At 39.0% G+C, this 16,203-nt stretch overlaps 1 protein-coding gene across 6 annotated transcripts in view; it reads left to right on the top strand.

Moving 5' to 3' along the window:
- The window catches only part of KAT6B (lysine acetyltransferase 6B), a 167,264-nt gene that overhangs the window by 98,160 nt on the left and 52,901 nt on the right, over window positions 1–16,203 (top strand). For 5 of the 6 annotated variants that reach the window (XM_068981771.1, XM_068981770.1, XM_068981769.1 and 2 more), the window contains exons 2-4: window positions 3,016–3,124; window positions 13,960–14,075; window positions 14,319–14,400. In XM_068981771.1, the coding sequence (XP_068837872.1) occupies window positions 3,016–3,124; window positions 13,960–14,075; window positions 14,319–14,400 (307 nt within the window). The remainder of the gene's footprint in view (window positions 1–3,015; window positions 3,125–13,959; window positions 14,076–14,318; window positions 14,401–16,203) is intronic. The other variant, XM_068981772.1, reaches the window with a different exon arrangement.

Here is a 16,203-nt window from a genome sequence, read left to right as displayed (position 1 = left end):
TTACCGTCAATGGAAAAAATAACTTTTAAACATTCGTTTTTCTTGAGAGAGGAGAGACAGGAGGGGAGGTAATAAAGGTAAGAAAATGGGCTTTACTGAAGGCAGATTTGTGTCTGAATCCCAGCTCCACACTTGAACCTGTGTGACTTTAGGAAAGTTACCTCACTCCTTAGAGTCTCAAGTTCTTTCCTACGATAGGCATAATAATATACATTCCTGGCAGTATTGTTAAAATGATTAAATGAGCTAGTGTATGAGTGGCCTCTGGCCTAGCAGCTGCCCCAGGACCATCACGTATGAAGTGAGGAAGAAATGCCTCCCCAGCAGCCTGCAGAGTTTATACCTCTCCAAGAGTGTTTGCTCTCGAGATGAGATTGAAATATTCTTGCATGTTGATAAGAAAATATGATCAACAGGTAAGATGCCTTTTTGAAATTTCAAAGAAAGGAATTCAGAACTGGAAGATGTTTGGTTCCATTTTCAGACCTCTAAAACATGATTTGTCTATAGTGGAGTTGAGCTGCCATTTATTCAGACCTGTTTCTGACTGGAATTCATTTTAATCTATTACCAGGGATTATTTTTTGAAACAGTTTATATGTAGTCGGATTGAGAATAGTGAATCATAATAATCCCATGACCCAGTTTACATGTCTTACTGTAAAAGTTTCATTTCATACAAGTGACAGTTTTTTAAAGTTAATTAGACTTGGCTATACTGAGGTTGGCAAAAAGTGCTTTGAATTATCAATAATTCAGCAGAGCAGACATTTCTGTATAATACAGTGGTTTTATAGAGTATTGTGAGATAGTTATCCCTAAAATGAATGGTTGTGAGCATACATCAGCATGGTGGGGCTTGCTTGAATGTGGCGTGAAGTGATATCATCTGTGCTTTCTATTATTGAGCAGAGTGTGAACCATCGGTCTTTCTGGCCATGAACTACTAGCAACCTTTGTCCTTTGTGTTACCTTTAGTTAAAAACGAAAAATGAGCATGAATGCTGGCTGATGGCCATGTCTTCTTACAGTGAAAAATTCATCTGGGGAAGAAAAATAGGATTGCAGATTTGGATTTGTTTCATTGCGTGAATGATATGTGACATTTTGTAAATTATTTATCACTGCAAGGAGGGCAGCAATGGCTCGAGCATTGTTATATCAAATGAAAGTAGGAATCCCATTAGTACAAGGACTGGGTTTTAGCTGGAATCTATCAGGGGAATGTTGTCACTTGAAAACCAGATTGTTCTTTTAATTGCTATTTAAAGGAACAGAAGTGTTCCCAAGGTACTGCAGTTGAGCATTTGCAAGTAATAACTATGGATCCATAATTATGCAGTGCTGATTATCTGGCATTTAAAAAATGGTGGCAAGAGTCAGTGACCAATTTGTTGTAGCTTGTCTTTTTTGGTTTTTCTAGAACAGAGTTTTATTCTCTGCTTTTTAACTGGGGCTACAAAAAATATATTTGCATAGTTACCTCAGAAAGTAAAGCCTGTCGGTATTAAAAGAACAAATTAAACTGAAAATAAGGGCAAGATAATGAAAGCTTATATTGTAAGATGAAATTAACAGTTGTATCGAACAGTTTGCAAATGCTTGGTCATGAGATGAGTTCTGGTTTTTGATGACATGCCACATTGAACCAAGATGTTTGTTGGAATCACTGTTACTGTTTGAAGTATTATTTTAGAATAAGGTTTTTTAAACTAGCATATATTTCTTTCATTTATTCACGTATTTTTATATAGTTAGCAAAAAACATTTTGTGTGCCTATGTGCATCAGGCTTTTGGAATAGAGTGGCTGAACAAATGAGGTTTATTCTACACTGATGTATATTTGGAAAGTTAGGCCTAGCAAAATCTTGTTTTAAATTTACATTTAAATTAAAAAAATTGTGATTTTACTAAGCTTTCTTGCCCTAAATTTTTGATTCACGAGATTCAAATATAAATGCGTTAGAGTTACATTCTGATGGCTAGCAGACAACGTGTGATGCTTGGAATATGCAGTAAAATTTTAGTTCTCATACCGTTTGGCTGTGCAAAATAATGTGACCAGACCTGTAGGCACAGTCAGCTCTTCATATGGATGGGAATACTAGTGTTGCTGGTAGTCATAAATAACAATGAAGGCACTAAAATGTATGCAGAGTTATACATTGTTAAAAGCAGTTTCCTTTGTGAGAGTTAAAGGGGTGCTAGGGATTAGACAAATGTTTTGTTGTTTCTTTTATTGAAGGGGAATGTCAGAGATTGAGAGTTTATCCCTTTTGTGTGGCATGGTGTGGTTTACTTTTGAAGACATTGGTGTTAGAAAAGGTTTGTTAATGGTCTTTTGATCATCTTAAATGATCCTACAGAATTTTAAAGTTCTTAACATTTTTTTGGCCATGCCACACAGCATGTGAAATATTAGTTCCCAGACCAGGGATCCAACCCGCGCCCTCTGCAGTGGAAATGCAGAGTCCTAATCACTGAATCACCATGGAAAACCCCTTCTTTAGTTCTAAGGCTGTTATTATGTCACCTTTTAACATGCCAGTATTTTATGTCATATGTTTAATTGATGGATAATAGTAACCTATACTAAAACATTTGATGAAATTTAAGCAATCTGGTCTGACTAGATGATATTCATAGACTGCAATACTGAATAGATGAATCAATTTATTGTAGGCATATAGATTATGGAAACGATTTGAGACTTCAAATGAATTCTTAATGTTCATTTCAGGAAGGTAATACATAATATATATAAAGGTTTTAAATTTCATTGGCTTAATAAAAATTATTTCTGAGTCTTATGCATTATACTTATATGTATTATTCAGGCAGTACTTCACTATCAAATAATTTGAGGGGTTTTTTAATCAGCAGAAAATATGGATATGAATACCCTGTTCTTTCTTTGGTAAAGAAATATGTAAGACGCTTTTGATTTTAATACTTTGTTTTTAATTTTGAAGTGGAAAGCTAACAGTGTTTTTTTCATTTTAATTTTTTCATAGCCCCGTGCCGATCCCATTCCAATATGTAGCTTCTGTCTGGGGACAAAGGAATCAAATCGTGAAAAGAAACCAGAAGAACTTCTCTCTTGTGCAGATTGTGGCAGTAGTGGTAAGTTGTTATTTTTGTATGTGTGTACAATGACTCCCCATTATAGCTACGTGCAGTTTCTCTATATATGTTTATAAAATATTATGTGTTCATATTTTAAACTAACCGTAGATTTCATGCCAGCATTGGTAATTCAACGTGGAATATTCTACCTTGAAGGTAAATTCAGGGTAGAAAATTCTAAATTTTCAAGCTGATTGCAGCTAGAATCACTTGTTTTTTATAACCTGAAGTCTCAATTTAATACATTTGAGTAGGAATATATCCTGACACCTACTGGTGAAATATAATATTACAGCCCAGCTCTGTGTGACAGACTAAAGGGGATGCACAGGATTCTGGCAACTGCACTGATATAATCCAGAAATCATCAGGCATAAAAGAAACTCAGATTGCCCAGAGTAAGATAGGAAAAGAGTGGCCTACTCAGAAAGTGACGCTGAAACCAAGGAACTACTGGGTAGGGATACTGTTAGTTGCTGAGTTGTATCGGACTCTTTACAACCCCGCCCGCCAGGCTACTCTGTCCATGGAACTCTCCAGGCAAGGATATTGGCGAGGACTGGGTCATTGGTACACTGCAATATCCAAAAAGCTTTCAAGATTGCTGTCACCTCTTTTTCTCAGCATAGGACTTTAAGCACACATTTCCACTTTTGTACTGGAAATTAAGTCTCATTATGCTTATACAAAAAGAATTTGTCTTGGAACTTCCTTGGTGGTGCAGTGGTTAAGACTGCACTTCACTGCTAAGGCAGGTGCAGGTTCATACTCAAGCTCGATCCCACATGCTGCAAGGCTTGGCAAGAAAGATAATTAAAAAGGATGTGTCTTACCAGCCAGCTTTCCTTCTTAAGTTGCCTAGAGATATATATGGTTATATGTATGTGTATATACACACACGTACACAAGAGAGTGAGTGGCAGTTACTGAGCTTTTAAAAATCAACCTCTGTATTAATCTTTAAATTTTCTTCTCCTAGCCTACTGAAACTTTTCCCCCAAAAAATGTTATTTTTAAAATTAACACCAAGTATTGCTGTAGTTATAGTTAATTCTTTAAAAACATCAACAAATCTGCAAAACACAATAGCATTCTCTCGTTTAGCAGGTCAATAATATAGTATAGTGGTTAAGACCAAACTAGAAAGCCGGCCATCGCCCCTTCACTTCGAATGAGTTAACCATCTCAGCCTCAGTTCCCTTATTGGAAACATAGAGATAAAGGTACCATCTTATATCTTGGGTTGTATGGAAGCTAAAGAAGAGAGCACGAGTAAATAGCCTAACACATGGTCTACACTCTGGTAAGTGAACTCTACACATCAGCAGTTGTTGGTCTTTTTTTATTTTTGGCGGATCAGATTGTTTTCCTTGATTGCTGCAAGAAATTTAAAATCTTATTGTTTATGACAGCTGCTTGATGGTTGGATAGAGGAAATGTTTCACACTGAAGAATGACACTGCTGTGTAATGATTCTTCCTCCTCCTGTGAAGGTTTAACCTGATAGACCCTAAATGGTTCTACAGCTCTCAGGACTTGACTAGGAGGAGAGAGCCTTAGAAATGAGACGTTTCAAACTCTGCTTGAGAAATGCTTTCTGACAGTCTTTTTGATGGGCTTTACAGATTCATTAAAACTCTTTCACCTGCCATGATATCGTGGCTGGTGACAAAAGGGCATGGAAACATTATCTGTATGTTCAGATTAATAAATCTCAATCCTTCACTCTCCTTGTTTTATCCTGGTGAGCTAGTGCCTCACTCATCAGTTCTGACTCTGTAGTTATCTTTTGGGTTTTCTCACGAGGCTCATTCTGAATGAATTATTGTTTTGTGTAACTGCCTGATCAGTTTAGTAGTGTTCTCTTGTCTAAGGTTTACCCTTTGTGATTTTTAAGGTGGTACTTTAAAAACACTCTTAACTGTTTTATTTCTTGAGTGTCTATTTGTCTGGGCACCTAGACAGATTAAAGTCGTACTTAAATCTGGAAAGAAAAGTTCCCTTCATATATTTCCTTACCTCCAGTGATACACTTACTTAAGTTGATAAGAGATCATTATCTTCCAGATCATAACTTCAAGGCTTTTTTCACAAGGTATAAAGGTATAATTCTAAACAGGTAGATCTTAGATTTTCTGATGTAACCAATCTCCTTTCATCTTTCCCAGATTGAAGCCTGCCAAAAGAGAGGTTTGAGTTCCTTTATAGTTAGAGGTGACTGAAATATTTTTACTCCTGAAGTTTCTCATTTTTCCAGGGTATGTAGGTGTAGTGTTGTGTTTTCTTTTTTCAAAAATGATCTCTTATTTTCTCTTTTAACACATGGGGAAGAATGGATTGAGGATGCTGTCTAAAAGACTTATATCCAGAGTCATTTTGTGAGCCCCCCCTTCACACAGAATGAGCTAGAGGCTTTGGAGTTGAGCTGTGGGTCCTGGTAGAAATTCAAAACTGGGGTCGTCAGGTCCCTTTGTTTAGGACAGAGGATGGATGGTTCAGCGTGCTTCTCTGGACTCCCCTATGTGATCTGGCTCTAGTGTTAAAGTTCACTTAATCTTCCCTTGTAATGCTCGAAATTCTCCAAGCCAGGCTTCAACGGTACGTGAACCGTGAACTTCCAGATGTTCAAGCTGGATTTAGAAAAGGCAGAGGAACCAGAGATCAAATTGCCAACATCCATTGGATCATCGAAAAAGCAAGAGAGTTCCAGAAAAACATCTACTTCTGCTTTATTGACTACACCAAAGCCTTTGACTGTGTGGATCACAATTACCTGGAAAATTCTTCAAGAGATGGGAATATCAGACCACCTGACCTGCCTCCTGAGAAATCTGTATGCAGATCAAGAAACAACAGTTAGAACTGGACATGGAACAACAGACTGGTTCCAAATTGGGGAAGGAGTACATCAAGGCTGTATATTGTCACCCTGCTTATTTAACTTATATACAGAGTACATCATGAGAAATGCTGGGCTGGAAGAAGCACAAACTGGAATCAAGATTGCCAGGAGAAATATCAATAACCTCAGATATGCAGATGATACCACCCTTAAGGCAGAAAGTGAAGAGGAACTAAAAAGCCTCTTGATGAAAGTGAAAGAGGAGAGTGAAAAAGTTGGCTTAAAGCTCAACATTCAGAAAACTAAGATCATGGCATCTGGTCCCATCACTTCATGGCAAATAGATGGGGAAACAATGGAAACAGTGTCAGACTTTACTTTCTTGGGCTCCAAAATCACTGCAGATGGTGACTGCAGCTATGAAATTAAAAGACACTTGCTTCTTGGAAGAAAACTTATGACCAACCTAGACAGCATATTAAAAAGCAGACACATTACTTTTCCAACAAAGGTCCATCTAGTCAAAGCTATGGTTTTCCCAGTAGTCATGTATGGAGGTGAGAGTTGCACTATAAAGAAAGCTGAGCTCTGAAAAATTGATACTTTTGAACTGTGATGTTGGAGAAGACTCCTGAGAGTCCCTTGAACTGCAGGGAGATCCAACCAGTCCATCCTAAAGGAAATCAGTCCAGATTATTCATTGGAAGGACTGATGTTGAAGCTGAAACTCCAGTACTTTGGCCCCCTGATGCAAAGAACCGACTCATTTGAAAAGACCCTGATGCTGGGAAAGATTGAAGGCTGGAAGAGAAGGGGATGACAGAGGATGAGATGGTTGGATGGCATCACCAACTCCTTGGACATGAGTTTGAGTAAGCTCTGGGAGTTGGTGATGGACAGCGAGTCCTGGTGTGCTGCAGTCTATGGGGTCGCAAAGACTCGGATGTGACCGAGAGACTGAACTGAACTGAACTGAACCTTCCCTTGAGTGTACTGTGCCAGTCTGGATTTACCTACTTTAGTTTAAAAAAAAAAAAAAAAGTTCCTAACTTGGGGAGATGCACTGTAAGCATTTACTTCATCTGGTAGATCAGATGAGTGGACTTTGTTATTGGCTAGTCTTTAAGGCAATGGCACCCCACTCCAGTACTCTTGCTTGGAAAATCCCATGGACGGAGGAGCCTGGTAGGCTGCAGTCCATGGGGTCGCCAAGAGTCGGACACGACTGAGCGACTTCACTTTGACTTTTCTCTTTCATGCATTGGAGAAGGAAATGGCAACCCACTCCAGTGTTCTTGCCTGGAGAATCCCAGGGACGGGGGAGCCTGGTGGACTGCCATCTCTGGGGTCGCACAGAGTCGGACACGACTGAAGTGACTTAGCAGCAGTGGTCTTTAAATAGAAGGACTAGAAGAAAAATATGGTTCTTCTTAGAAAGCTTGGGGAGATTTTGTAGTTACAGTGGTCTGTTGTGACATGTTGGTGATTATAGGGAAAAAGCATCAAACAGGTTGGCCTGGCCCAGCAGTGTCCCCCAGTAGTGGTGGGAGCCCTGGTGTCATGGTCCAGTTCAGTTTCAGAAGTGGAAACTACAGAGCTGCTGGTAGCCCCGGTTGGCCTTACAGAAGTGACCACTATCTCATACTGTAGAGCCCGTTGGTTCTGGGATTGGATTGAGACTGCTTGTAATGATCAAAGGAATCCCTAATGTAAGGTGTTTCTGTGAAAAAAAAAAATCATAGCCTTAAACAAACAAAAAAAAGGAAATATAGATAATAGCTCATAAGGATTGCCATTAAATGTGTTTCCCACATGTGCCTGTTGGTTTTTAGTCACTTCTTTCTATCTGAAGTATCGTTTAATTATGATGTCACATTTAGACTGCTTAGACTTCATAGACCTGGGTAATAAGTGTTTCCTTCTGCTTACATCATAAAGTAAAGCCAATTAGAAGTTTCTGTATTTTTAAGATGGCTCAGTGCTGCAGATGGGCAGTATTTTCTTTAACTGTGTTTTTTCTGCCAAAACTTTTGAAAAAAATTATTCAAGTTTGCAGATAGTAAAACTGTGAAGGGAGGTAAATAGTACAAGGAGCCCCAGATGCAGTGTTGCAGTCCTCTTTACTTGCTGGCTATGGAACTGTACACATCTGTGAGATTTGGAGGGTGATGTCTGTATCCTGCATCCACAGGGCTGTTGTGAGGATCCAGTGAGATAATGCTATGAAGATCATCAGCATCTATAAATCATCACACAAACACCGAAGGGCTGTTCGAAACACTAATAGGACTGTGGGGCTCATCACATAGTCTTCAGGTCTTTGGAAATGTTGGGACTAGGAAGTGATGTTACTTGACTTTCATGGATCAGCCTACTTTGAAATTAACACTGTTATATTCTCTTTGCCTCATTAAGACCAAATTATCTTTAATTAGCTTCACATAAGTATTAGATATTATACCAAATGAAATTTTGTGTCTGCTGCTCAGATTGCTGGGTGGTTAAATCTTACTTACAGATGAGTTCTGTGCATGTGTGTTTTCAAATTAGCAAATCTAAGATAAGTGCACAGTTCAAAATTACAGCATCATTCTAAGTGGAAGCTCATTGACACTGGAGACAGTGCGGCTGCTGAGATGCAGCTGGAGAGCAGGAAGATTACCTTTGTACAGTGAAGTATGTCTCCTCCAGAGACATGGAGTTGTGCCCCAGTCTGTCCTCAGGAGACCTGAAGTCTCTCCTGTGTTTATTTTATTGGTGTGAACCCTGAATAAAACTTGCCTGCCTTCTGCTCCCAGTGAGCTGGTTGGTGCAATATACATATATATGTAGTCACTAGCTTCTTGAGATTACTGTGAGAAAATACCCCAGGGATTGGTTGGTTCGTTGTCCAGCTTCACACTGACTATACACAGATTGAAAACTAGGTTTGGAAGAAGCCCCTTAACCAGGAAGAAACCTCGAGATGGACTCTAAAGAGGACTAGACAGGGATGGAGGAGGAAGGATTGGTGAGCCCCCCTCTCCACAAGCCCAAAGCTGGATTGACAGTCCAAGCAGAGCAACAGGAAGCAGAAGCCTTGCTTCTGACCTGTTCTTTCACTAAAATTCTGCTGGTATGATTAACAGTGACCTCCATGTAGCAAACTCTAAAGGTGCCTTCTACGTTCTAGGGACTTCCCTGGCAGGCAAGTGGTTAAGTCTCTGAGTTTCCACTGCAGGGGGCACAAGTTAATCTCTTTTGGAGGAACTAAGACATCCTGCATGCTGTCCAGTGGCGTGGCAAAAAAAAAAAAGTCTAGTGGACATCTTTCAATATACAACAGATTCTCCTCTCAGTCATATTTGAGTTGCTGAGAATCTTTTTCCGTGAAATGTTCTCATCTTTTGACTTCTGTGATTTCATATTCTCTGTTTTCTTTCTATCAGTTCAGTTCTTCCAGATCTTTTGTGAGCTCCTTGGCCCTCTCTTCATCACCTCAGAGTTTCTTCAGGCTTTCATCCTTGGCCCTATGTGCCCTCACTTTGGTTCATAGCTTCTCCTGGGTTCCAGACCCTTAGGTATAAGCACCTCCAGGACTCCTCTTCTTGACACTTCATGGGCTCCTCAGAGATAATATCCAAAACAGCTTATGAACCTTACACTGCTCCTTCCTCCCCAAACAACCACCACCACTCTAGCAAAGACAGAAATCTTAGCAAACAACGACATCCTGCTTCTCCTCGGGGATTTCCCATTTCAGCAAATGACACACACCAGCTATGCATTCAGTTCTGCAAGCCCTTCTCTGTCCTATTCTCTCACAGCAAGAAATTACCAAAAATGCATTGATTGTAGGTCCCAATATGTATTCTACGTCCTCAGTATATCCACAGCCTTCACCAGACCTGCTCAGAGCTGCCATGATAATAAGCTAGCTTTAATCTTCATACTCTTTCTCCTCATCCATTTTGCATACTTCAGCATAAATTACTTTTTAAAACCATAAATCTAATCACAGAATTTTTAGTGTCCACCAGTTAACCTTAGGAAAAATCCAAGCCCAAAACACTCTTCTGGACTGGGCTCCTGTTGACCCCTTTGCACATCACCATCCCTATCACACTCTGCTGCTGCTGCTGCTAAGTGGCTTCAGTCGTGTCCGACTCTGTGCGACCCCATAGACAGCTGTCCACCAGGCTCCCCCGTCCCTGGGATTCTCCAGGCAAGAACACTGGAGTGGGTTGCCATTTCCTTCTCCAGTTCATGAAGGTGAAAAGAGAAAGTGAAGTCGCTCAGTCATGTCTGACTCTTAGTGACCCCATGGACTGCAAGCCTACCAGGCTCCCCCGTCCATGGGATTTTCCAAGCAAGAGTTCTGGAGTGGGGTGCCATTGCCTTCTCCGCTATCACACTATATGAGGTTATAAAGAGGTTATATCAAGCTTATTTCCTCTTCTTAAATGTCCCCATGTTCGTCCCTGGGTTCTCCTGTCACTCTGCACATGCTGCCCTCTCCCACCCTGCCCGCCTCTGCTCCCCTCTGATCTCACTCATCCTTTGGTGTCTTTTTAGGAAGGCCTTCCTCTAATCTCTTGCTAGACTTGCCCACATCTCCAAGCCAGCCTATCCCAATTCTTGTCTAATGGTTGTCTTTCCTGCTGGACCATGCTGTCTGAAATGTCTGTCCTTTTCCTCATTGTGTCTTCAGTGGACAGGTAGTTGGTCAGATAACTGATCTGAGGGACCCAGTGTCTTGAGTCTTTCATAGTTTTTCCATTGCTGCTGTAACAAATTGCCACAAAACTGTGAACAGAGTTCAGTTCCTTGCATGTGCAGGACCAGTTTCCCCATTTCTTGCTGTCCCACACTCGGCATCCCCTGCTTCTCGTGGACGCTTGCCCTCCCTGGCTTGTGTGCCTCCCACTCCCCGCTGGGTGCAGTCCTTCTCCCGTTTTGAACCTCTCCTCCTCCTCTTGTCTCATGTTACTAACCAAGCTGGAGGATTCTCTGCTTTTAAGTACTTGTGATTAGATTGGAATAATTACACAGATAATTCAGGATAATCTCCCGTCTCGAGGCCTGTGCCCTTGGTCACATCTGCAAAGGCGCTTTTGCCATGTCAGGTAATATATTTGTGTGTTTTAGGGATTACAAATAGACGTATTTGGAGGGCACTGTTCAGTCTACTACAGAGCCCATGGTTTTTCCTCCCATAATACTTGACTCAAAAATCGCTTCTGCTGACTTCTGGTCTCATTGGTACTTGTTTAATGTTAAACAGTACTCCTTTGGTTTTGCTGGACAAAACTGTTGTAAGTTATCAGTACTTAGAATCTGCTGTTATAAGAATGAGAGAGAGAGAGAGAGAGAGAGAGAGTGTGTGTGTGTGTGTGTGTGTAAACCTGAGAGAGAGAGTGTGTGTGTGTGTGTGTGTGTGTGTGTGTAAACCACCATGAATTGTGTCAGCAGAGAGAACCCAAATTTTAGAGGGGATTGTTGAGTTTACAGAATGGCTAAAATGGGAGGTAAGGAATTGAATTATTAATAGCATTGTTGTCCTTTTTCTAATTACTATAGATTGTGTACTAGCATATCAAGACTCAGTTACAGTCTTTTGTGTAAAGTTGGCAGTGAGAAAATAAAATGGAAATATTTCTTCATCCCTCAGCATCCTTTACAGAATCATATAAATTTAGAGCTGGAAGGAATCTATGGCCAATTCTCTTGAGCTAAATAAAGGTAAGATTGCTGCCTGAAGGAAAGATAGACTAAAGATTTTAGAATTTGATAGGGTAGCTTAAATGGTAGTAGTTACAATATAATATTACTTAAAGTGAGAGGAAGCAATAAGAAGAAGAAGTGGCTGAAATCCATTAACTTTCAAAAGTATAATTAATTATTAAAAATTATTTTTATAGGATATCTGTGAGAAAAAAATAGTAAGCTATAATATGATGTGAATTACCTTAGTTGCTGGATATTAAGCTACAAAGTACAAAAGCAGATTTTAATGTAGAGAAAAATTTAGTGCATGAAATTGAGGTCATATGTGCTAGTGATGTATGACTTACAGGAAGTAATAAAAAGGGAGAAAAAAGAAGTAAATGGTATACTTTTAAGCTGATGGGACCCATTTTAAGGGTGGAATTTAAATTGCTGTTCCTTAAAACTTGAATTTTTACCCCCCTCACTATGTAAGTGGGGGCGGGAAAGCCCTGATCAAAGTAGACCTTCCCCTCCCTCCTCAAAGAATCCTTCTTAAAGTCTAAAAGCGAGCCGTCTTTGTTTGCTGTTCCTGAGCAGAAAGAGGTGATTGATACCATTTATATATATATAAACTTGCCCCCCCCCCACACATTCATTTGAATGAGAGAAGCCCTTGTAAAAGAAAAGTGTCATAGGTTAAATGCATCTGCCTGGGTGTCTACTGCCTGAGGTCATAATCCTATGACAACATTTTATTTGCTCAACATCTTAAATACAGATGTTTAGGTTTTTTTTTTTTTTTTTTTTTTTTACCTCAGGAATAGTGTGCTTTTATTAACAGTATTGATGATTGATTTTGAATGTTTTTACTTCAAAAAGCCAAATCTCCTGGTGGGTAGAATTTTATGAAGCACCTGTTAAGCTTTAGGAAGGAGGACCTTTTTGGCAGCCACCCAAAATACATATTTAAACAATGAGCCTGCCAAAGTCAGGAAATTATAAAACAGTTTTGAAATTGCAGAATCTGCTTTTTTTTTTTTTTTTTTTTTATTACCCCTCAGGTTTCTTTTGCAGCTTGGTTATAAGTTCTTTCACATGGGACTTACTAACATCCATACTATTTTAAGACCAGATTTAGAAAACTAAAATCAAATTTGGAGGTCTCAGGTTTACATGATAAAAGACCATCAGATTTTAAACTTCCAGAGTCTGGACTCACACTCCCCAAACCTTTCAGAGAGATCTATTACTCAGTGTAGCCTGGCTGACTTTCTTAAGTGGTGCTATCCCTTGGGGTCTCCAGTTTTCCTGTGTGAGGTGAGAGCTGCTAGATGAAAAGTGTGTCCAAGACAGGATGGAAAAGCTGAACTCTCAGAAAAATGTGGGACGCTTGCTAAGGGTATGCTTCTTGACATGTTCTGTGTAGCCTGGACTTTGCAACTTCTTAACTCCCAAATTCACTGTTTCTATTCCTGCTTACAGAGCTTCCCAGATGACTCAGTGGTAAAGAATCTGCCTGCCAAGCAGGAGACCCAGGTTCGATGCCTGGGCTGGAAAGATCCCCTGGAGAAGGAAATGGCAACCCACTCCAGTATTCTTGCCTAGAAAAATCCCATGGACAGAGGAGACTGGTGAGCTACAGTCAGTGGGGTCGCAAAGAGTCAGACGTGACTTAGCGACTTAAATGACAACTCCCACTTACAGATTTTAAATTCAGGAACCCGGGGCAAGATGGCAGTAGTGTCTTCTCTGTATATCCCAGCAATGGGATAGTCTTTGTATACTACTGAGTTTTTTTCTTTTTTTGCATTTGTTCATTGTATTATGTTAAGCAGCGTCAGATTTTTATTTAGTTAACTGTTGTTTTATGTTTTATGATTTCATTACGCACAGAAAGTAGGAATCATTTGAACTTCAGCACTCTCCTCACAGGCCAGCAGGCCAGAAAGCTTTGGGGTAGATGGTGGTTGATGAAGAGGGGCAAGGGCAAGAGATTTAACAGAAGGCACAGGTATGAGAACATGATCTGAGCATACATTATCTTCAGGTTCTCCAAGACTTGTGATTAGAATTGGTATACATTTTCCAAGTTTCTCTTAGGGAAAACATTTGTACAGTCACTCTGTCACATATCGGTGCCGGGGGGAAGGGCAGAAGGGAAAATATAATTTGGAATCTTTGATTTTTTTCGTATTTTCAAGTTCCTAAGGTTCTTTGGCTGGCATCGTCACTAAATATTAGTGAGTTTAAAAAATTGAAGGCACCATTCCCACAAAGCAGTCTGTTTTTTTTATTCTTATAGGACACCCATCCTGTTTGAAATTTTGTCCTGAATTAACAACAAATGTAAAGGCCTTAAGGTGGCAGTGCATCGAATGCAAGACGTGCAGTGCGTGTAGAATCCAAGGCAAAAATGCAGTAAGTATGGCTCTCAGTATCCATCTCCAGGTGAATTGTTGGCTTTCAGTGTTAAGGTTTTTCATTTTTGTAGATTGCTGCTATTTTCTTTTTAAATGTTTAGGTACATGTGATACCAAATTTCAGTAGGGATCGTGGTGCTACTTTATCATATTTTATTATTGTTAACCAGATAACAAAAGAATTTGTGGCCTTTTACAGTTGATTTCAGTCTCAATTAGTCTCTAATATGCTACATTACAGGATAATATGCTTTTCTGTGACTCCTGTGATAGAGGATTCCATATGGAGTGCTGTGATCCCCCACTTTCCAGAATGCCAAAAGGTGAACCTTTAAACCTATTAAAAAATGTGCTTTATTAGGTACACATTAGCCTAGTCCTAATGTCTGACAGCTCAGGAGTATATAGGTTCTTTAAGCATTTTTTCGTCCCTCCCACCTTCCTTATACTTGTGGGTTTAGTACAGGTTGTGAGCAGAGAAGTGTAAAAGCTTATAATTTGGGGGTAATGTATATAATAAATACTGTAATTCAGACACAGGACTAAAAAGATCATTCTTCTCCTAAAACCACTTCCCATTAGAATAAATTTAGACTATGTAGGTCAAAAGTTTAGAGTATTCTCCATGTTATTCAGTATAGTGTTCAGAGGTAAAACATTACCTGTTTTCGATGATGGTGATAATGACCCCCAAAAAGCCCTATAACAGGAGCCATTATCATTTTCTTGGCCGTCGATTGGTAATCTTGAACATGAAGATCTGAACTATCTTACATGGGTGTATCCATATAGAATACGGATTTTCTTCTCCATTTATTGGGTAGTCAGCCAAGTTTAGCCTTCTTTTTCTCATATGATAATATATTGAACATTATAAATAACTTTGCCTTCTTATTACAAAGTTTATACATTTTCATTGTGAAAAATTTAGAAAATACCGATTGACATAAAGGAATGGAAAGAATAATCAATTAGAAATTCCTTCCTTGCCCCACCCACCCTTTTAAAAAGAAATGGAAAATTCTGTATGTTTATGGTTTTTCCCTCTTAACAATAGATTCTCATATTCCCACATCATTAAATATTCTTCCAAAGATAGTTTTTAATGAGTGTGTAGAACTCCGTAGTATATAGAGCCAAGATTATACGCATGATGACTGTGGGCCACAGAAATGTTTTATTGAGACTTCTCTTAACTGTGTAACAGAAGATCTGGTTCTGTATTTAAAGATTTTTGAATTTGAATTTGCCAGTGTTCCATCCTGCCTCAGTCTCACTGCTACCTGTTGCTTTACATTCCAGCTTGCTTCAGTCTCATATATTATACCTGGGTGGTTCCTGAACATAACTGATTTTGCAACCCCATGTTCTTCTAAAAAAAAAAAATTTAACCAATTTCATCTAGTGAATATTACAAATATTTCCAGTTTTTTCATCAACAATTCTTGCCTTAAGATAAATTCCTCAGGGAGGAATTTCTGGATTGAAGGCTATGTCCATGAAAGGTCATGTCAGTTTTCAGGCCAGCCAGCAGTGCATGAGAATACCTGTTTCCCTGTATGATGATCAACACTCACCATTACTATATTTCATTGAATCTAAGACAGACATTTTAAAAAAACATTTTAACATTTTTGAAATCAGATGCATCTTGTAGTCATAAATAGCTTAGATTCAATGTAATACAGTGTTATTACTTAAAATTTTTACCAGTTAGATAATAGAAAAAATATGTCTGATAATTATTTTCTTTAGTGAAATTGAACATTTTTTTGTGTTTGGTTATTGGCTGTTTGTATATCATCTTGTAAAGCACCTGTTTTTATCCATTAATCATTTTTCTATTAAGGGTTTTCACCTTTTTCTTACTGATTTGCAGAAGCTCTTTATATTTTCATGTAGTCAAATCCATGAATCTTTTTCTTTATGGCTTCAGTCTTAAGTATCAGTCATGCTTAAATTATGTAACATTTAATTTTGTCACATAATATTCATCTGCCTAGAATTTGTGTTTCTAAAAGATAGGAAGTAATTATTTTCCTTCCAGACAGACATCTATTTGTTCTAGCACCCCTTTCTGAATCATTTCATCCTTTCCCCACTGATTTGAAATATGACTGTTAGGA

This window comes from Capricornis sumatraensis, chromosome 10 (genome assembly GCF_032405125.1).
Source record: "Capricornis sumatraensis isolate serow.1 chromosome 10, serow.2, whole genome shotgun sequence".
Taxonomy (NCBI): Eukaryota; Metazoa; Chordata; class Mammalia; order Artiodactyla; family Bovidae; genus Capricornis; species Capricornis sumatraensis.
This window is presented reverse-complemented; position numbering and strand designations above follow the sequence as displayed.